The sequence below is a fragment of the Mustelus asterias genome, chromosome 14 (assembly GCF_964213995.1).
Source record: "Mustelus asterias chromosome 14, sMusAst1.hap1.1, whole genome shotgun sequence".
Lineage (NCBI taxonomy): Eukaryota > Metazoa > Chordata > Chondrichthyes > Carcharhiniformes > Triakidae > Mustelus > Mustelus asterias.
Genome location: NC_135814.1, coordinates 53,279,902 through 53,300,844, shown reverse-complemented (window position 1 = coordinate 53,300,844; position 20,943 = coordinate 53,279,902). Strand labels below are relative to the sequence as shown.

The 20,943-nt window shown below is 42.6% G+C and overlaps 1 protein-coding gene across 1 annotated transcript in view; it reads left to right on the top strand.

Annotated features, from left to right (window-relative positions):
- col28a2a (collagen, type XXVIII, alpha 2a) overlaps positions 1 to 20,943 on the top strand; it is a 106,219-nt gene that overhangs the window by 83,313 nt on the left and 1,963 nt on the right. Inside the window, exons 23-34 of the mRNA XM_078229207.1 lie at positions 117 to 185; positions 1,035 to 1,103; positions 2,119 to 2,187; positions 3,387 to 3,455; positions 3,609 to 3,677; positions 9,997 to 10,077; positions 14,275 to 14,310; positions 15,257 to 15,293; positions 15,729 to 16,286; positions 17,046 to 17,296; positions 17,545 to 17,734; positions 18,536 to 18,712. Coding sequence (XP_078085333.1) covers positions 117 to 185; positions 1,035 to 1,103; positions 2,119 to 2,187; positions 3,387 to 3,455; positions 3,609 to 3,677; positions 9,997 to 10,077; positions 14,275 to 14,310; positions 15,257 to 15,293; positions 15,729 to 16,286; positions 17,046 to 17,296; positions 17,545 to 17,734; positions 18,536 to 18,712 — 1,675 coding nt within the window. The remainder of the gene's footprint in view (positions 1 to 116; positions 186 to 1,034; positions 1,104 to 2,118; positions 2,188 to 3,386; positions 3,456 to 3,608; positions 3,678 to 9,996; positions 10,078 to 14,274; positions 14,311 to 15,256; positions 15,294 to 15,728; positions 16,287 to 17,045; positions 17,297 to 17,544; positions 17,735 to 18,535; positions 18,713 to 20,943) is intronic.

The window sequence follows — 20,943 nt, the reverse complement described above, 5'->3', positions numbered from 1 at the left end:
GATTATGAAGGATCATTAGCTTGGAATAGCAAAACTATTTTACAACAAAACTCTGTGCAACCTATTGCCATGTAGGACTTGACATTTTTAAAAATATCTATGACATTCAATATTAGGGGGATCGTGGCTTCCCAGGACCACCAGGGCCATTTGGACAGAAAGGAGATGGCTATCCAGGAGCACCTGTAAGTCTTTATGCTTTGAAACCTAACATTGCAACACTGATTCACATGTGTGTTTGTCATCTTTCATAACAAGTTCTTTTAATATTATGGCAGCTTTATGTCAGAATGGATGAATAATGAAAGATTTTTATAGTAACTGTGAAACAGAAATAATTACTGAATTGTGATGGATTGAATAAATGTGATGGAATGTCTTAAAATTGCTGCACAATAGCTTCTATCATAATTATCTTGAAAACAGCAAAACTAATTCCACTCAACATTACTGCTTGATGAGTTGTAAATTTCCTTATTTATCTTCTCCTCTTGGTAGATTTTGCTAAAAGTGTACAGGGCTTTGGTGAGGACATACCTGGAGTATTATATTGGTGAGAACATACCTGGAGCACAGTTTTGGTTTCCATATATAAGAAAGAATTTCATGTCCAGCAGGCAACACAGCAAATATTCAATACATTTGATCCTGGGATGATTGGGTTGTCCAATGATGAGAGTAAATTGGGCCTACACCTTGAGCGTTGATCTCATTGAAATTATACAGGTTTCTGAAGAGGCCTGACAGGCTATAGATACTGCAAAGCTGTTTCCCTGGGTGGGGGAATCCAGAACACATTCTCAGGCTAAGGATTTTATCATTTAGAACTGAGGTATGGAGAAATTTCTTCACTCAGAAGATTGTGAATCGAGGGACAGTGCAGTCTATACCTTTTCTTAGTTCTTAAGTTCCTACATCCTTATCAAAAAATCACTTTTGTGGATATCTGGCAGTGTTATAAGTCTTTAATGGAAATGTAATGGTTGTTGGTGGAGAAAACCTAAATATATATTATATTTTATTCTAATTGAAAGGGTTTGCCAGGCCTTCCAGGCTCCACAGGTGAACAGGGGCCTACAGGAATTGGATTCCCAGGACCTAAGGTATATAAACATACTTGTTTATTTATTAATATCAGAAATAATTCTTATTTCAGTGTCTTCCTGACAAATTATACAAGTCTAACTAGCAACATGTAATTACAGAAGTAAAACTTTACATGTAATTCAAAGTTTTAATTATTTATTTGCCATTCAAGTTATGTGACAGTTCGAAATTAACTAATCAAAGTGAGCAGCTTGAACAAAAAACGCACAGCTTGTTAAATATTAAAATGAAAACGCTAGGATATACATTAAAATATGTTTTGTTTTATATGCTGTACACCTTGTCCTCCTGTGATCAATTGTGGCATTATGCCTAGGAGAGTGGAAATTATTTCCTGAGTCAAATAATACATTGTAAATTTTGTCTCGTTGTACAATGATAATGGGAAAACATTTCCGGTTAGGTTTTGATCCATCTTATTTGGCAGCAACAGACCTAAAGTAGTGACTTTAAAATGTCTCCCAGTCCAGTTTCCACTGGAATTCCCCAGCCACCATTTCAGCTGGTTACTAGTTAGCTGAAACCACCACTACAAAGAGATGGGAGCCTCAGGATCAGATTCCAATTACATCAATAAGACCCCAGTTGAGTTCACCCTAGATGCCACAGACGAAAGCAGATCAGCAGTCATTGGAAGAATGAAGAACAACCCCTATCCCTCTGCCCCATCCAAGATAAACGGTAAACTTTCCGTTATAGAACCAGGCAGAGATTATTTGAGCGCCACAGGAAAATCAGAGTCTCTGCTGCCCCAGGTCAGTTTTCTCCAGCTGGCATCACTACCACTCAAAGCCCGAACTTTACTAAACAGATTGGCTAGATCATAAGAGAAGGTCCCACTGGAAGGAAAAGCTGTTTCTGCCCTGTGAATGAATTTCATTAACTTCCAATGCAAAAATAAACTACATTTATATCATAGTTTTCATTCATTTGTAATAATCACTGTATGTCACATTCTTTCTCCTGTCTTTTTTGAATAAGAAATCTTACTGATAAATCTTCATGTTTTAGGGAGATCCAGGTACAAGAGGACCAAGTGGCATAGCTGGACCTCCAGGAGAAGGACTTCAAGGTCAGAAGGTACCGGTGTTTATGGCTTATTTCCTCATTAAAATCTCTTGCAGTGGCACTAGCTAGGAGTTTACAGCAGACATGTACGGACTTCTCAGTGGTCAGAAAGCTACATGATTATTAATTAAGCAATTAATTAAGGAGTTAAACTTTATGCAGGACAAGAAGACAACCTAAAGTTTAATGCTTTAATTTTTGTGCTTTTCCCAGTTGTTTCACTCTTCCCCGCATTTCACCCATCACCCCAACTTGCAATTTGGCCTCATATGTAAATACTAAAGTTTATTTATTAGTGTCACAAGTGTGGGCTTACCTTAACATTGCAATGACGTTACTGTGAAAATTCCCTTATTCGCTACATTCCAGCTCCTATTTGGGTACACTGAGGGTGAATTTAGCAAGGCCAATGCACCTAACTAGCACGTCTTTCGGACTGTGGGAAGAAACCGGAGAACCCGGAGGAAACCCACGTAGACACTGAGAGAATGTGCAGACTCCACACAGACAGTGACCTAACCCGGGAATCAAACCCGGGTCCCTGGAACTGTGGGGCAGCAGTGCTAACCACTGTGCCACCGTGCCACCCAAGGGCAGTGCTGTCCAGCTTGTGAACATGTGCTTCTCCAATAGCTTAGTGACTTTATCCAGTGAATAGCAGATTCCGATAAAGCTTTAAGATAAGTTTAAAGTTTAGTTATTAGTATCACAAGTAGGCTTACATTAACACTGCAATGAAGTTACTATGAAAATCCCCTAGTCGCCACACTTGTTTGGGTACACTGAGGGAGAATTTAGCATGGCCAATCCACCTAATCAGCACGTCTTTTGGACTGTGGGAGAAAACCGGAGCACCCGAGGAAACCCGCGCAGACGCGGAGAACATGCAGACTTCACACAGACCCAAACCAGGAGTTAAACCCGGGTCCCTGGCGCTGTGAGGCAGCACTGCTAACCACTGTGCCACCGTGCCGCCCTATGGTCAGCATGGACCCAGCACTGACCTCTTGCCGTACACTGAGTTGCCTGATCCCATCGAAGCCAGGATGGGTGCTCAATCAACAAAATAGATTCAAGAACAAATGCATTTACAGGAAGGAAACATCCAAGCAAATGAATAAATTACACAAATGCAATCGCAGTTGAACATGTGCAAGTCTTATTTTATTTTCTGTGAAACAAATTGATTATAATTTTCTCTTACAATTTAGGGAATAGCCGGGAGACAAGGATCACCTGGTCCTCAAGGCCCTCCAGGCGAAGGCATTCAGGGACCTAAGGTATGCAGAATGACGTAAACAAAATTAAATGTCTTGTGTGGAATTTGTGATTGCAATGGACATTGTAATTGATCTTTGAAAGTAGATTGATGGTGTTAGTAATATTGTGTCAATGTTGAATACAGAACTGAAACTAACATTATTATCTAACAGGGTGACCAAGGTGTTCAAGGATTGCCAGGACCTCGTGGTCCACCGGGAGAAGGACAAATGGGACCTAAGGTATGAGGACAACTTAGGACTTCATGTTAAATTCCTCTTGATCAGCACCCAGACTTGCCACCTCTCCATTGGCAAAACAAAACCTCCCCCTTCCACTGTCCCAGTCAAGTTGGAGGAGCTGTCAAAGCCCCCTGTGAGATGATACAAAGCCCCCATGATAGTGGAGTGCAATCTCTCCTTGAGCATACTTGTGACTGAACCACATGTGAGACGTGTTCCAGGCGCAATGAGCAATGTATAGACACCATATGGAACTCAGCGACTACCAGGCAGATGGAGCAATTTGCAGGAAAGCCACAGGACCCTGCCCCCACCACCTGACCATTGCCTCAAAGAAAATAAACTCTGCCAGTCTCCTCAGAAGCGATCAAATGAAAACCAAACCTGTTCATCCTTTTGATGTAGGATGTTGCAGATCAGGGTCAGTGTAGAGCAGATCAATATTAACCAACATCAGGTGGGAGTTAAAGAACAGCAGAAACACAATACAACAGAGGAAATACATTGAACTGTTAAAGTGATCAATCCCGATGTGACCTCCTCACCTTACTGCTCTGGTGTTCCATGTGTAGATTGTCCAAGTGCTGTTATAGTATCTTGAAATGTGTGTTCAAAGTGTCTGCCCAGGTGCATCAATCTTAGCCTGGATATGGCAAATTCCTCAGACTTGAGGAAGAATAACCACAATGGTCTTTAAAATAATAAGTAGAAATAAAGTTATGCGTGTTGAATAAAGTTATGAGGCTGGACTTCCATGAAGGAGAGTGAAAGATCAAGTCTGTTCTTTGCAGACAGAAAGAGCATGTACATACATTGCGCCTGTTTCAGCTAATCAAATTAATTGATAGCCATTTGCTGGTTCATTCTTTAGGGCAATGCCTTGACCAGAGTCAAGATGCCTGGCTTAAATTTCAAACAATGCTTGACAATTAACTGCCAATCACCATCAACTGGTACATCCTCCATGGCAATGCCTCTACTCAATCAGAGTTCACTTGCCAACCAATCAGCACCCTCTTCTCATTTAGTATAATGTTGTTGCTTCCCCGACATTGGGATTCTTGTGAGTGTCTTCATGAGTTCAAGATGACAAAATGTCCGGGATTTTCCATGCGCAAAACACAACCATCTTTCTTTTTGCTAGGTATGATTGAAGTCAGGGGAGGTTTTTCCCTCTGATTCCCATTGACTCCAGTTTTGGTAGGGCTCCTTGATGCCACACTCAGTCAAATGCTGCCTTGATATCAAGGACAGCCACTCTCGTCTCACCTCAGGAGTTCAGCTCTCGTGTCCATGTTTGAACCAAGGCTGTAATGCAGTCAGGAGCTGAGTGATCCTGGCAGAACCCAAACTGAGCGTCCGTCAGCAGATTATTTTTGAGTAAGTGCCACTTAATTGCACTGTTGATGACCCCTTCCATCACTTCCAAGAGTTGATTGATGGGGCAGTAATTGGCTGGGTTGGAGTTGTCCTAGTTTTTGTGTACAGGACACACCTGGGCAATTTTCCACATTGCTGAGTAGATGCCAGTGTTGTAGCTGTACTGGAACAGAGCATAGCAAGTTCTGGAGCACAAGTCTTCAGTAGTATTATGGAATATTGTCAGGGCCCGTAGCCTTTGGAATATCCAGTGCCTTCAGCCATTTCTTGATATCACATGGAGTGAATCAACTTGGCTGAAGACTGGCACCTGTGATGCTGGTGACCTCTGGATGAGGCTAAGATAGATTATCTACTTGATAATTCTGGCTGGAGATTGTTGAGAATGCTTTAGCCTTATATTTTGCAATGACGTGCTGGGTTCCCCCATCATTGAGGTTGGGGATATTAATGAAGTCTCCTCCTCCAGTCAGTTGTTTAATTGTCCACCACCATTCAGGACTTGATGTGGAAGGACTACAGAGCTCAGTTGTGATCCACTGGTTGTGGAGTCGCCTCTGCCTCTCACTTGCTGTTTATCCTGTTCAACATGCAAGTAGTCCTGTGTTGTAGCTTCACTGGGTTGACACCTCATTTTTAGGTATGCTTGGTGTTGCTTCTGATATGCCCTCCTGCACTCTTCATTGAACTAGGGTTGATCCCTTGGCTTGGTAGTTTGGGTAGAGATAAAAAATAGAAAAGGTAAGAGATCACTTGCGGGCATAGTCTATAAACCTCCTAACAGTGGTTACACTGTAGGACAGGGTAAACAGGAAAAAAAAACAAATGGGGTGTACAAGAGAGGTACTGCAATAATCAAAGATGAATTTAATCTATGTAGATTTGGCAAATTAGATTGGCAAAAGGTAGCCTTGAAAATCGGTTCAAAGAGTATATCCTGGACAATTTCTTAGAGGAGTACCCTCTAACGCCAACCAGAAAATAGACTATTCTAGACCTGATAAAGTGCAATGCAACAGGATTCATCGATAACCTCAGTAAAGCAGCCTGCAGGTCAGAGCAATCATAACATGATCGAATTTTACGTTGAGTTTGAAGATGAGAAGTGTGGATCTAAGACTAGTGTTTCAAACCTAAGTAAAGGTAATTATAAGGATGTGAAGGCAGAGTTTGCTAAAATGAACTGGGAAACTAGATTAAACAGTAGGACAGTTGAGATGCAGTGGCAGACTTTTAACAAAGTATTTAATAACTCTCAGTAACGATTTACCCCAGTGAGAAAAAAAAGACTCTGAGAAGAATGCATCATCCATGGCTAAATAAAGAAGTTAATAGTATCAAATTGGAAGAAACACTGTACAGATCTGTAAAGTTTAGTGGAAATTGTAGTGTAGATTGGGAAGACTTTAAGAATCAGCAAAAACTGAATAAAAGATAAAATAAAAATGGAGAAGTTAGCGTATGAAAGAAAGGTAGCTAGAAATATAAAAAACATATAGTAAGAGTTTCTCTAAGTATTTAAATTGGGAAAAAAAGGTAATTAAAATGAGTGTTGGTCCTCCAGAGAGTGACTCTGAGGAATTAATAATGGAAATCAAAGAAATGGCAGAAGCATTGAACAGCTATTTTGTGTCTGCATTCACTTTAAAAGACTTGGGAAACTTCCCAAAGATAAAGAGGCAAAAATAAAGAGGCAAAATTAGGCCTAACGGTTGACAAGTCTCCAGGGCCTGGTGGCCTGCATCCTGGGATCATAATGGCTGCAGAGATAGAAGAGGCATTGGTTATAACCTTCCAAAATTCCTTAGATTCACGTCCCTGCAGATTGGAAAATAGCAAATGTAACACCTCTATTCAAGAGAGAAGGGCAACAGAGAGCAGGAAACTATAGGTCAGTTAGCCAAACAAGTGTTAAAAGGAAACTGCTAAAATCCATTATAAAGGCGGTTACAGTAGGATTCTTAGAAAATCATAATGGGATCAGGCAGAGTGAACAGAGGTTGGTGAAGGGAAATTGTGTTTAATTCATGTTTAGAGTTCCTCCAAGAAGTAACAAGCAAGGCGAATAAAGAGGAGCCTGTAGATGTGGCATATTTGGATTTCCAGAAGGCATTTGACAATGTGCCACATCAAAGGCACAAAATAAGAGCTCATGGTGTAGGCAGTAACACATTAGCACAGATAAAGCATTGGTTAACTAACACCCCGGTGCCTGTTCCCTGTTCAAACAGGCGCCGGAATGTTGAACAGGTGCCGGAGTTTGGCAACTCGGGGAATTTCACAGTAACTTCATTACAGTGTTAATGTAAGCCTAACTTGTGACTAATAAATGCACTTTACTTTTACTTTTTTAACAGGAAGCCAAGAGTAGAGATAAATAATTATTTTTCAGGTTGGCATGATGTAACCAGCGGAGTGCCGCGTGGTCAGTGCTGCGGCCTTAACTATTTACAATCTATGGACCCTATTTACAATCTATGGACCCCCATTGCGTCCGGGCGCGAAAACATGGTAAAGTCGGGTGTGGGGCTATTAACGCGATCCACATCCACACAGATGGCCATTTTACTGAGACCCGGGAATGGCCACGATCCGATTCGCGCCCGAAACGGGCACAACGGAGTGTCGAAAAAGCACCGGAGTGTTAGTTAACCAATGCTTTACCTGTGCTGATGTGTTACTGCCTACACCATGAGCTCTTATTTTGTGCCTTTGATGTGGCATATTGTCAAATGCCTTCTGGAAATCCAAATATGCCACAGCTACAGGTTCCTCTTTATTCGCCTTGCTTGTTACTTCTTAGAGGAACTCCAAACATGAATTAAACACAATTTGCATGCATTTAAATTGAATTAATGAACTGCCCGCCCAACTTTATCAGCATTTCCCCTTTTACCATCGTGTTCGCCGATCCAGAATCACGCCGAAACGAACATGCTGAATATAAGTCTGAATCAGGCGCTCCAGTTGCTAAGAGGCAAGTTCAGAGCTTCCAACGGCTCTCTGTCTCAGATCGGTGGTGGGGGCGGGTGGAGGGAGTGGGGGGGAGGAGGAGGCAGGCCAGATCATTCTCTGTTGGGGGGGAGGAGGAAGAGGTGGGTCAGGTCATTCTCTGGGGGGGAGGTAGGAGGGAGGGCCGATTGTTGTCTGGTTGGGGGGAGGGAGGCGAGTCAGATCATTCTTGGGTTGGGGGACGAGGGGAGTGAGGCCAGGTCATTCTCTGGGGGGGGGGGGGGGGGAGTGAGGCCAGATTGTTGACTGGTTGGGGGGGGGAGGGTCGATCGTTGTCTGGTGGGGGGGAGGGCCGATCGTTGTCTGGTTGTTGGGGGGGGAAGGGCCAATCATTGTCTGGTGAGGGGGGGGGAGGGCCGATCACTGGTGGGGGGGGGGAGGTGGGTCAGATCATTCTCTGGTAAGGGGGTGGGGAGGGAGGAGGAGGCGGGTCAGATGTTCCTCGGTGGGGGGGGGCAGTGAGGCCAGATCGTTCTCTTGGGAGGCGGGGGGAATGAAGCCAGATCATTCTCTTGGAGAGGGGGGAGGAGGGAGGCGGGTAAGATGTATCTCTGGTGTGGGGGGATGGGGGGGGGGGGGGTGAGGCCCAATCGCTCACTGGTGGGGAGGGGGGCAGATGGATCTCTGGTTGGGGGGGGGGTCCGCTGCCATTCTGCGGGCGATCGGTGGGGAGGGGAAGGGGGCAGGGGGTCGCGATCGGTCTGAGTAGTGGGGGGTGGGTGGATAAGGGAGACAGTGATGTCTGTGGGGGTCATCGCTCCCGCTTTTCGCTCCCGGGCTGCTTTCTCCGCTTTCTGCGACTCGGGAGCGATCTGACGCGGGCGCACTTTTTCAATTTTTTTTCTAACTGCGCATGCGCAGTTCAGAGCTCCGATCAGACCAGCAGTGTTTCAGACGCGCTAAGCCCTGCCCACAGCGCAATTCGGACCCGCGATTTCTTTTTCAGGCTAAGTGCTAATGGGGCGCCTGAAAACAGATTTCCAAGTTGGATCTGAATTGCGCCCAGATTCAGCACTTAGAATGAAAATGGTAAAATCAGGCCTTATGTCAATGACTTATGTCAGGCCTTATGTCACTGCTGCTTCACAGCTCCAGGGTCCCGGGTTCGATTCCCGGCTCGGGTCACTGTCTGTGTGGAGTTTGCACATTCTCCTCGTGTCTGCGTGGGTTTCCTCCGGGTGCTCTGGTTTCCTCCCACAGTCCAAAGATGTGTGGGTTAGGTTGATTGGCCAGGTTAAAAATTGTCCCTTAGTGTCCTGAGATGTGTAGATTAGTGGGTAAAATGTGTGGGGGTAGGGCCTGGGTGGGATTGTGGCCGGTGCAGACTCGATGGGCCGAATGGCCTCCTTCTGCACTGTAGGGTTTCTATGATTTCTATGAAAAGGACCAAATGTTTGGTAGCTAAATTTACTAAGGTAGGTAGGAAAGTAAGTTGTCACAAGGCAGTAAAGAGTCTGCAAAGTGATATAGACAGGCTAAGTGAATGGGCAAAAATTTGGCAGATGGAGAATAACGTGGGTAAATGTGAACTTGACCACTCTATAGAAAAGCAGTACACTATTTAAAGGGAGAGAGATTGTGTGTCCTAGTACATAAATCACAAAATATTACTATGCAGGTACAGCAAGTGATTAGGAAGGCAAATGGTTATCAAGAGGTTATCAGGAGTGGATGGAGTGCAGATTTGAGGTTACTATCAGATCAAGAATGGTCTAATTAAATGCAGAGCAGGCTCGAGGGCCTGAATGGCCTACTTCTGCTCCTTATTCATATGTTTGCATTCGTACCCTGGAAAATCTTTCAGCTATTTCCAATAATATGTCTAACATAAATGAAAAGGACAGTTAAACTTAACCAATACATTGTAACTCATCATGTAGCAAATGTAGAATCAAAATCTTGAATTCAACATTACTTTATATTGCAGGGTGACCGTGGCCTGGCAGGTGAAAGAGGACAGAAGGGAGGTAAAGGAGATGTGGGTGATTCTGGTTCTCCTGGTGTATCTGTAAGTGTATAATTGTTCCAATATTGAATGAAGCATTTGTGTTATTTCATGCTAACATTTCAGTGAAAATGAAAAGTAATATCCATCAGATCCTCTGTAAATGAACTGCTTAATATTCATTGGACATTAACTGGTGATTATTTCCTTCCTATCTCTTCCCACTGACAGTGATTAAGTTGTGCCATGTCCTCTCCCTGTGGACTTAAAAGTGGTGATGTGGAGAGGCCGGTGTTGGACTGGGGTAAACACAGTAAGAAGTCTCACAACACCAGGTAAAAGTCCAACAGGTTTATTTGGTAGCAAAAGCCACTCGCTTTCGGAGCACTGCTCTTTCGTCAGGTAAGTGGGAGTTCTGTTCACAAACAGGGCATATAAAGACACAAACTCAATTTACAAAATAATGGTTGGAATGCGAGGCCTTACAGGTAATCAAGTCTTAAAGGTACAGACAATGTGAGTGGAGAGAAGGTTAAGCACAGGTTAAAGAGAAGTGTATTGTCTCCAGACAAGACAGATACTGAGATTTTGCAAGCTCAGGCAAGTCGTGGGGGTTACAAATAGTGAGACCTGAACCCAAGATCCCAGTTGAGGCCGTCCTCATGGGTGCGGAACTTGGCTATCAACCTCTGCTCAGCAACTCTGCGTTGTCGTGTGTCGTGAAGGCCGCCTTGGAGAACGCTTACCCGAAGATCAGAGGCCGAATGCCCGTGACCACTGAAGTGCTCCCCCACAGGAAGAGAACAGCCTTGCCTGGTGATTGTCGAGCGGTGTTCATTCATCCATTGTAGTATCTGCATGGTCTCCCCCATGCCTCGGGACATCCTTTCCTGCAGCGTATCAGGTAGACAAGGTTGGCCGAGTTGCAAGAGTATGTACCGTGTACCTAGTGGATGGTGTTCTCACGTGAGATGATGGCATCCGTGTCGATGATCCGGCACGTCTTGCAGAGGTTGCTGTGGCAGGGTTGTGTGGTGTCGTGGTCACTGTTCTCCTGAAGGCTGGGTAGTTTGCTGCGGACAATGGTCTGTTTGAGGTTGTGCGGTTGTTTGAAGGCAAGAAGTGGGGGTGTGGGGATGGCCTTGGCGAGATGTTCGTCTTCATCAATGACATGTTGAAGGCTCCGGAGAAGATGTCGTAGCTTCTCCGCTCCGGGGAAGTACTGGACGATGAAGGGTACTCTGTCCGCTGTGTCCTGCACGGTTCCGCAAGCCAAGTTCCGCACACATGAGAACGGCCTCAACCGGGATCTTGGGTTCATGTCACACTATCTGTAACCCCCACGACTTGCCTGGGCTTGCAAAATCTCACTAACTGTCTTGTCTGGAGACAATACACTTCTCTTTAATCTGTGCTTAACCTTCTCTCCACTCACATTGTCTGTACCTTTAAGACTTGATTACCTGTAAGGCCTCGCATGCCAACCATTATTTTGTAAATTGAGTTTGTGTCTTTATATGCCCTGTTTGTGAACAGAACTCCCACTTACCTGACGAAGGAGCAGCGCTCCGAGAGCTAGTGGCTTTTGCTACCAAATAAACGTGTTGGACTTTGACCTGGTGTTGTGAGACTTCTTACTGGACTTAAAAATGGCACATGGTTGTAGTTTCATACAGAAGGGGCAGAGAATGATTCTGGTGGGTGTTTTTAGGCAGGATTTCCAGTCTTTTGTAGTACAATTGGACTTTTTTGTTGTTCCTTCATTGGCAGTCGAATTCTTCAGTGAGAACAGGCTTTGCATGTTTCTGTGTCACAATCTTTATTCTACGTTTTAGTGACATATTGCTTTATTAGTAATAACAACATTTCTAAAAACGTTATTAATGCGGGGGCGATTCTCCAACCCTGCACGCCCAGATTCAAATCACATTATGGTTGGAGAATCTCGCAGGAGGGACTTTTACACGATTTGCGCTGGGGAGCACCCCTTTTGGGACTCTTCCCACACCTCCCTGTGGTGATGTCATCTGGTTCATGCCAAGCAAGGGTGTGAACCAGATTAGCATATTTAAATCTTCACTTAAATATGCATTTCCGGGTTTTAGGCAGATTCCCCCAGCTTCCGCTATTCACCAACCCGCCTGCGCAACAGGAATCACTACTGGTCTCTACAGAGTCCAAGCGTGATGACCACTCTAAGGGGCTCGGAGGCTATTAGAGCCCCCAGGTAGTCAGGGACTTGGCTGGGCAATGGCCTGAGACCCTGGCACTGCTCCATTGGCACTGCCAAGGGACAGGACCTGAAAGGGAGGGGGGGGCGGGGAGAGGGGAGTCTGAGGGGGGGAGCATGGGGGGGAGTGGGCTGAAGGATGAGGGGCTGTTGGCGATCCCATAGAGGGGTTTTGCACACTTGGAGGGGTTGCTCCCGATGGTAACTGCAATTGGGAGGTGGGCCTGATGCCATCGAGTGGGGGGAGGGGTTCTGTAGAGTTGTCTGGAGATCAGAAGGGTGCTGCAATCTCTGAGGAGCCGACCTTGCCAGCGTCTTTGGGTCCTGCACATCTCTTTGCCGGCAGGAAGCTTCCCATGCTCCAAAAGAATGACTAAACGTGGGGGAATTGCAATCTGAATCGTGCCGACCCACCGACAGGAATCTCACCAGTTTTCCCACCAGGAACAGCACATAGAAATTTTTTGGGAGAATGATGCCCTGTATTTTTGGAACACATTTTTGGGAGACAATTGTTATTTACTCATCTCGGTAAGTTTATTTTTAATTTCCTGAAAAATGATTAATTAATTCTCTACATTAATCATTGGAAAGAAGACTGCAAGTGAACTGCTTGCATAATGTCAGCTCAAGAACCACTGGGGGAAGTGTGCACATGAAAATATTTTCCAATAGTAATTTTCATGGGAGGTCAGGAAATAGTAGGCTTCAGAAAGTCAAGTAGATGATATGGGTTCATTTGGACGAACCCAAGATGCAATGAGGTAAATTTTCATCTTCACTACATGAACAGCAATCTGACGAAATAGATCATCTGCTTTTTAAAGACTGTTGTTGGGCATAAACCGCTGGGCCATCTGCTTCACCAGATTATCGCCCATGCAGTGTAAATGAAAATATTTTATATATGAAGGCATACCAAGGCACCATAACCAGACTGGCACAAACCAAATCTACAGACTCTGGTATCTAGATGGCAGTGACTGTGAGGAACTATGAAACCCCATTACTACGAGGCACACCCCCACTGTGATGCTGAGGGAGTGTTTTCAACTGAGATGTTAAAACTGAGACTTCTGCTAGCTGAAGCAAGCAATAAAGGTCTCGTGGCATTAATCAAAGAAGACACTTTTCACTCGTCCAAATGATGATTAACCGGTTATTTGTTTCGTTACCTTTTTGTGTTGAGTTCTTGCTGAGATTTGTCCATAACCTCCACAGAAAAGGGACAATTTTAACCCATCCTGCCAGGCAGAAACAAAATGTGTGGGTGTTAAAATCGTGCGAATGCGCTTGGTGTCTGCTGCCATTTTAGCTGTTAGGTTTGTGACAGCAGGACAGTTCCATATCACAGGCAGACAAAGGTCTTATTAATCTTTTAAGTGAGGATGTCAGGTAATGCAACTCAGACTCGAATGTAATTTTAATAATTGTGACTGAGATACCATGACAAAGCGTCTTTTGAAAATGGAGAGGCCCACAAAATTAAATATTTTTTATTACTTGTAGGTTTTCACATTGTTGGGAGAAGTAAGAGTACCTGTAGTTTAATAGATACACCTGCTTAAGACGACAAAAACTTCATTAAGACCCACTGAATGGTATCCAACAGCCTACAACACACTCCTCCAGAGGGGAACCTTGGATCTCCCTCCCTCGATTGTGATCAGTTCTGGCCTTCCACCCCTCACTTCTTCCTTTGTGCCATTGTCTGTTCCCTCCACTCCCCAGTCATTATCTCCTTGCATGTGAAATCCCGCTTCCATCCACTGGCTGCCTTGTTATTCCCGTGGGAGTCTGCACTGCCACATAGTAAAGAAACAAATCAGCCAGTTCACACCAATTTCCTCTTCCAGATCCACCGCATGTGGCAAACGGCTTCATACATTGATCGCGCTCCAAGTTAAAATTATTCTCAATATCTTTGCAATATTTTGTTACAATTATATCTATAGGTAATATGTTAAAATAGTTCATGGTACTTTATTATATTACTTGCTTTTATTCTAACAATTTTTACAATTGCTTAGGGTAGACCTGGAGTAAAGGGAGATCCTGGCTTAACAGTAAGTAATAGTTCTTTTCACACATAATTGTGTACACATATCAAAATGTGTTTCACAAAGTGCCAAGTAATAGATGTTAGTAAAATTAAAGCCTCTGCGATTAAAGAGACACTGGCAGTGCGGATACAATATTGACGATAGGACGGGAAGCAGAAGTTAATGGTGAAAGTATGTTTCTCAGAATTGAGGAAAGTGCTACTCCTCAGGGGCTGGTGCTTGGACCAGTGCTAGGATGGGGTCAGGGCTGTCCCAGACGCGTCCAGGAGGCCAGCGATCGGGTGGGGGGGGGGGGGGGGGGGGTCGCATAGCCAGCTATGGAGGGCTGCTGTGCTGGCCGGGGGGGGGGGGGTCGCATAGCCAGCTATGGAGGGCTGCTGTGCTGGCCAGGGATCGAGCTGGGCCAGCAATCAGGAGGCCAGCAGTGTGGGGCTACTGCGCATGCACCGATCTCAGCACTGACAAATCGGTGCTGGCGCAGTGGCCCGTTCAGCGCTATGCTGCCGGCCTTTCCAGCGGGACTAGGCCCCACCCACAGATTTGTCGCGTGATTCACACTAGGGCACGTTGTGATGCACAGAGTGTGGAAGATTCATTTTGAAAATCCTGCTGAAAAAAAAGCGGGATTTACTCCAGTTTTTATGCGAATTCGGCGCTTGAATGTTTGGGGGGTAAGTCCCACCCATCCAATTTCCCAGCACTGTCATTCTTCATTTTCATCATCACCAAATTCATAAACTTCACTTTTTTAAAAAGTGGATCAAGGACTAGCTTGTGAATATTTTTACTTTGTGTAAATTGTTCGTAGAGTTTTTGTTAAAAAATCATCTTTCCAGAAATTTTCTGTTCATGACATATATAACTAATATACATGCCTGATTTTAACAAAATAAAGTTGTATTAAAATATATTAATTATGTTCATATTTAATTTATATAAATATAATTAGAGGGAGGACATCATCAGAATGATAAAGGAAATTTGTGGTAAGTTGTTGATCATCTTTTGAACTACTGATTATTTTAAGTTTTCATAGTGCTATCTATCCTCAGTAGGTTTGATTGGTAAAACCTTGTAGTGAAGGTGAGCCTTACCAAATAAAAACTTAAAAATTTGTTCTATATTTTACCTCCTAGATATTCAAATCAAGAAGGAGATTTTTTAAAATTCTACTTGTGTTCCTTCAAGTGTTTTTAACTATGCTCCATGTGTGGTTGATTTTACTATCCAAATTGTTACTTTCATAAATGACAAAGTTTACATGGAAGTTATTAATCTGTTATTTCTAATGCACCACTCTAATTATCAACTATTTTAGTTCACTTCTTTAATATTTTAAATACCGCTTTGAGATACTGACACTATTGAAATAGTATCTATTCGTGTTTAGTAATGAATTATTTCAATTCTTTTACTTTCAGGTTGTGGAATTAAATGTAAAGAAAGACCAATGGAACTTGTCTTTGTGATTGATAGCTCAGAGAGTGTGGGACCAGATAACTTTGAAATTATAAAAGAATTTGTCACTGCACTCGTTGACAAAGTAACAGTTGGTAGAAATGCCACCAGAATTGGTCTTGTGCTGTACAGCTTGGAGGTACGATTAGAATTTGGTCTAAGTCGATACTTGACACAGCAAGATGTCAAACAGGCAATTAGGAAAATGTTATACATGGGAGAAGGCACGCACACAGGAACCGCCATTCGCAAAGCAACACAGGAGGGATTCTATGGAGCTCGGCCTGGCGTGAAGAAAGTTGCTATAGTATTAACAGATGGACAGGCAGACAGAAGGGAGACTGTTAAACTGGATGTTGCTGTGCGCGAGGCCCATGCTGCAAACATCGAGATGTTTGCAATTGGTATTGTCAATACCACAGACCCAACTCAAGCTGAATTCTTACGTGAACTGAACCTAATTGCTTCAGATCCTGATACTGAGCACATGTACCTCATTGATGATTTCAACACTCTTGCAGGTTTGTGCCATGTTTGATTTTCACCACATGATACTTTTCCAACGGTAAGGGTATTAAGAAGATATGCTCATACTTAGGTGGGAAACAGAACAGTTACTGCTTAGCCAAAAAAAAATCAATACTAATCACACTGTAGTATCAGATCTCCAAACTGGAGATAAAGCTACAACTTTAGTCTCCATTTCGTAGTTATCTTTCTTATCTTTGCCAAGTCAGGACTTTGCATTTGCAAAGTTTAGAGGAGGTCCCTCTTAAGATCACTCAAACACATCTGCTCATGGTCAACCAAAGTGGCATCTGTAGAAAGGTAAAAAGATTGCATGATCTTCACTTCTGACCAATAAGAATAATATGATTGGAGGAGGGTAACTTGGGCAAAGCAAAGAGGAGAAATTGTGATGTAGAATGGTTAGATTACTGAAATATATTAACTATTAATATATTTCCCCATTTGTAACTGCTTTACAAAATTTTTAATGTTAATAAAAATGTTAGTTTCAGAAATTTGCCAGATGAGTTGGATAACACTGAGTGGGGCAAATCGCTAAGTCTATTTTTTTCCTCAGGGAACAGAAATTGAATGGGAAGTTATCCCACTAATTGTGTATCCTCCAGTCGCCCAATCATGGTGTATTGTGGCTCTTGCTGTGATTATAGCGGGCTGTGCTGGTTGAAAAGATTAGGTGGCTTTCATTAAAATAGGGAGAGTACAATAGGAATTGTAGAAAATAAAAAGTTTTTCCTTTCTCCCATTTTTAGCTCTGGAGTTGAAATTGGTCAGACAGTTCTGTGAAGATGAAAATGGTGCATTGATTTACAATCGAATTAGAAATGGAGTAATAACAAACAGAAGTCCATTATATTCAATTCCTAGTTCTTCACATGCCAGAAACGAGATTGAATTAAGTTCTACAAAACCTAGACAAACAATTGTATCCGGAAAGATGAAAATAACTGCACAAGTGAAGCCATCTCCATCTGTATCCATCTCTGTGGGAAAAATTTCAAAGGTTGGTGAACAGGTACCAATTGATCTTGTCAATTCTGTATTTTATTTCGTATTGTTATATTTGATTCATCAATGTGCCTCTATTCAGAAAGCGGAGTTGTTTTCAATGTATCAAGTCAAAACTGAAATCAACAGAGTTGGGGATTAAACATTTTTAAAATGATTAAAATGAATAGTAGAATTGTCCCCAATAATAATTTTGATTTCATTTTCATATGTAATCAGTTGTTGATACTTCATGTCATGCAGGTGAACCAAAATCCAGAAGCACACAATAAGGAGAAAGAAGACGTGAAACTTGTAACCTCATCATCTCAGTCAAAGGGCAGTAACCATCTTCCAATCGGCAAACAAGTTCCAGGTCTACACTCGCAACCTGTTAAATCAGTGAAAGAATCCACATTGTCAGTTTCCCCAACAGTAAAAGTTCCAATTTCAGGTAAGGTCTTAATTTTGTATCTATGGCATAAATTATGGTTAAAGTCTGATAACTGGAGCGGTCAAATGCAACGGTACATAACAACGTAGCAGATTTACATCAGAGATGGGTATGGATTTCAGATTTGATTACTAGAATAATTGAGGGAGATGTTAAATGCCACAGAGAAGTCTGGATGACTATTGCAGTTTGAAGATATTTTTGAGATTGGGCATTATTAGTCCAGCGAAGGAGGGGGTGTTTTTCTACACCAGAAAACACATGTTAAAAACATATAAAATCCTGGATAACGTTTTCCTTCAACTAATACCAGCAAAAAGGCAGATTCCTTGCTACTACAAATAAAATGCTAACAACTTTGTCTTGAGAAACGTCACTGCACTTCATATATTTGACGAAGTGACGAGACCTTTATAGAAGCAAATCGATCTTAGACAGTAGATGGAAAAGTCATATAGTGCCTCCCCCCACGACATGTTTTCCGGCAGAGGATTCAGCTCACCATTGGCTGTCGGCAGGATCTTCTGGTCCTGCCAATGTCTATGGCGTTTTGCGTGTCTCGCTCATCCCATGATGGGAGAGCCCATCGAGGGGAGTCCCCTCATGTGGGACCAGGAGATCTTGCCAGCAAGAGGGACCAGAAAGTCCCACCCTATGATTGAAAATATAAAATCTACAATAAATATGCACTGCTAAATTATTATCTTTCAAACATATTTCAATTATTTCAGTCAATGAATTTTTAAAGTCGACCTATTTTTCAACTTATGATGAAAATATGCTAATTACATTTTTTTCTAGATCCTCTCTGTCAACTGCGTTTAGACCAAGGAACATGCCGTGACTATGTGATTAAATGGTATTATGACAAACAAGCAAATGCTTGTGCACAATTTTGGTATGGTGGCTGCAGTGGAAATGCTAATCGTTTTGACACTGAAGACAAGTGCAGGAAGACCTGTGTAATTTCCAGTGCTGGTACGATCTCTAATCTTTAAACTACATTTCATGTATTTATTTAAAAATCACTTATTTCCAACATAAGGGTTTGGTGAAACTATTACAACAATAAAATGCAATGTAAAGAACAATTCTCTTCATCATCCTGGGCTCTAGTTCTCAATGTTCTGTCTCATTAAAACCTCCTTCATCATCATAAGCTAGTCCCTTGGTGACTTGTCTCAGAATAATTTCCCCCTTCATTATCATATCATAACGTTTGGCAATAGAAAAAGACAAAGTATAATCTAGAATTTAAAAAACTAAGTTTAAGGAAAGTCAATCATAGCGTGTTGAGAACCGACCTATGTGATGATACTGTGCCTTTAAGAAATGTATTTTGTGTCATGTTTCTGGTGAAGGATATGTTAAAATTTAACTCTGTTAAACCTTGCTGCTTTGTCTGCCCCAGGCAGCCCGCCTGCTGAGAATGCAGAAGAATAATTGCTCCGAGATATTAGGATGTTTGTTTTAATCTGAGCCAATGCAGTTTTTGTTTCTTTTTGGGTTGTCCTCAGGGTTTCAGAGTAAGGGTTTAATTAGATGGATTGACAAGAGCACGTCATGTGCTAATGGGAGGAGCTAGGCTTACAGAGAAAAACAGCAGGCAGTTTCTGTTTGGATTTGGAATGAGCAGCAGCTCTTCTCTCTCTCTCTCTCTCTGAAGATTGAAGTCTGGGACCTGCCAAAAAATACGTATCTCTCTCCAGAGGTGTTCTGGAGATTTGAGGACTAGCATCCCGCATGCCAGCATGTAAGCCTCTTGTTTGCTAACTGATTTTGAAGATAAATTTACATCTATGAGGAATATTGCTTAAATTGGAACTAATAGAGGCTAGCAGTTAAGAATTATATCTTCTTACCTTTAAGGGCGTGAGGCTAATTTAAATATTTTTATCATAACTTACAACTGTTGCATTTCTGACCTCGTCGGTGGAGGTCCTCACCGGTGAGGATCACAGCTGGTCCCCACCAATGGGGACCAGACCTGATGGCCTCACCAGTGGGATCGGGACAGGGGAGGGACAGTGCCAGCCTAGGTGCAAGCTAGAACCACCACAAACAATATCTCAGTGAAAACTGGGGTCAAACAAGGTTGTTTCATTGCATCAATTCTCTTCTTCATTTTCCTCGCTGCAAAAGTGCACCGGACTTCCAGCAAATTACCCACAGGTGTGGAGATAATCTACAGAACAGATGGAAAGCTCCTCAACCTAGACGGCTTCAATCCAAAACCAAAACTAGTCCAATTTAAGTCATGCAGATAACACTTGTGTGTGCTCAGAAACTGCACTCCAGTTCACTGTCGATTCCTTCTCCAAAGCATATGAGAAAGTGAGATTGAGAAAACAGGCCTTTCATTAAACACCAGTTCCAACCAGTTCCCACAGCAAAATAGTCTCAGCGTTTTTATGGAGCCTTCATGATCTACCTTTAAAGTGGATAATTGTTGCAGCTATATGTCTACTCTGGTGATCACAGCAAATACCACAACCAAACTTCAGTTCCCAAATTCAAAGCCCACTTTCTAAGTATTTTTTGTCTTAATTTTTCATTTGAGGTAGCATAAGAGTAGCCAGAACCAGATGTTTGTCAAAATACTAACAGGGTCAATAAGAACATGTTTGGTCGATTTTGAAGGATAAATGAAACTTTTCATCTGTTAATGCAAGTAACATTCGGAGTAAAGTTTCAAAATTAAGATATACAGATAATGAAAATTAGTCTGAGATACAAAATCTTCAGTCAGAGGATGGTGAATCTTTGGAATTCTCTACCCCAGAGAACTGTGGAGGCTGAGTCATTGAGTACATTGAAAGCAGGTTTTAATAGATTCCTAGATACTAATGACATGAAGGGACACAGAGATAGTGAGGGAAGATGGTGTTGACGTAGAAGATCATCAATGATCTGGTTAAATGGCAGAGAAGGCTCGATGGGCTGAATGGCTTACTCCTGCTCCTATAAATTATAACAATAGGCAGATAGAAATCAGTGATTTGATTTGATTTATTGTCACATATAATGGGATACAGTGAAAAGTATTGTTTCTTACGTGTTATATAGACAAAACATTCTGTTCATAGAGTACTTAGGGAGAAGGAAGCAGAATGTAGTGTTACAATCATAGCTAGAGTTTAGAGAAAGATCAGCTTAATATATGGTAGGTACATTCAAAAGTCTGATGGCAGCAGGGAAGAAACTGTTCT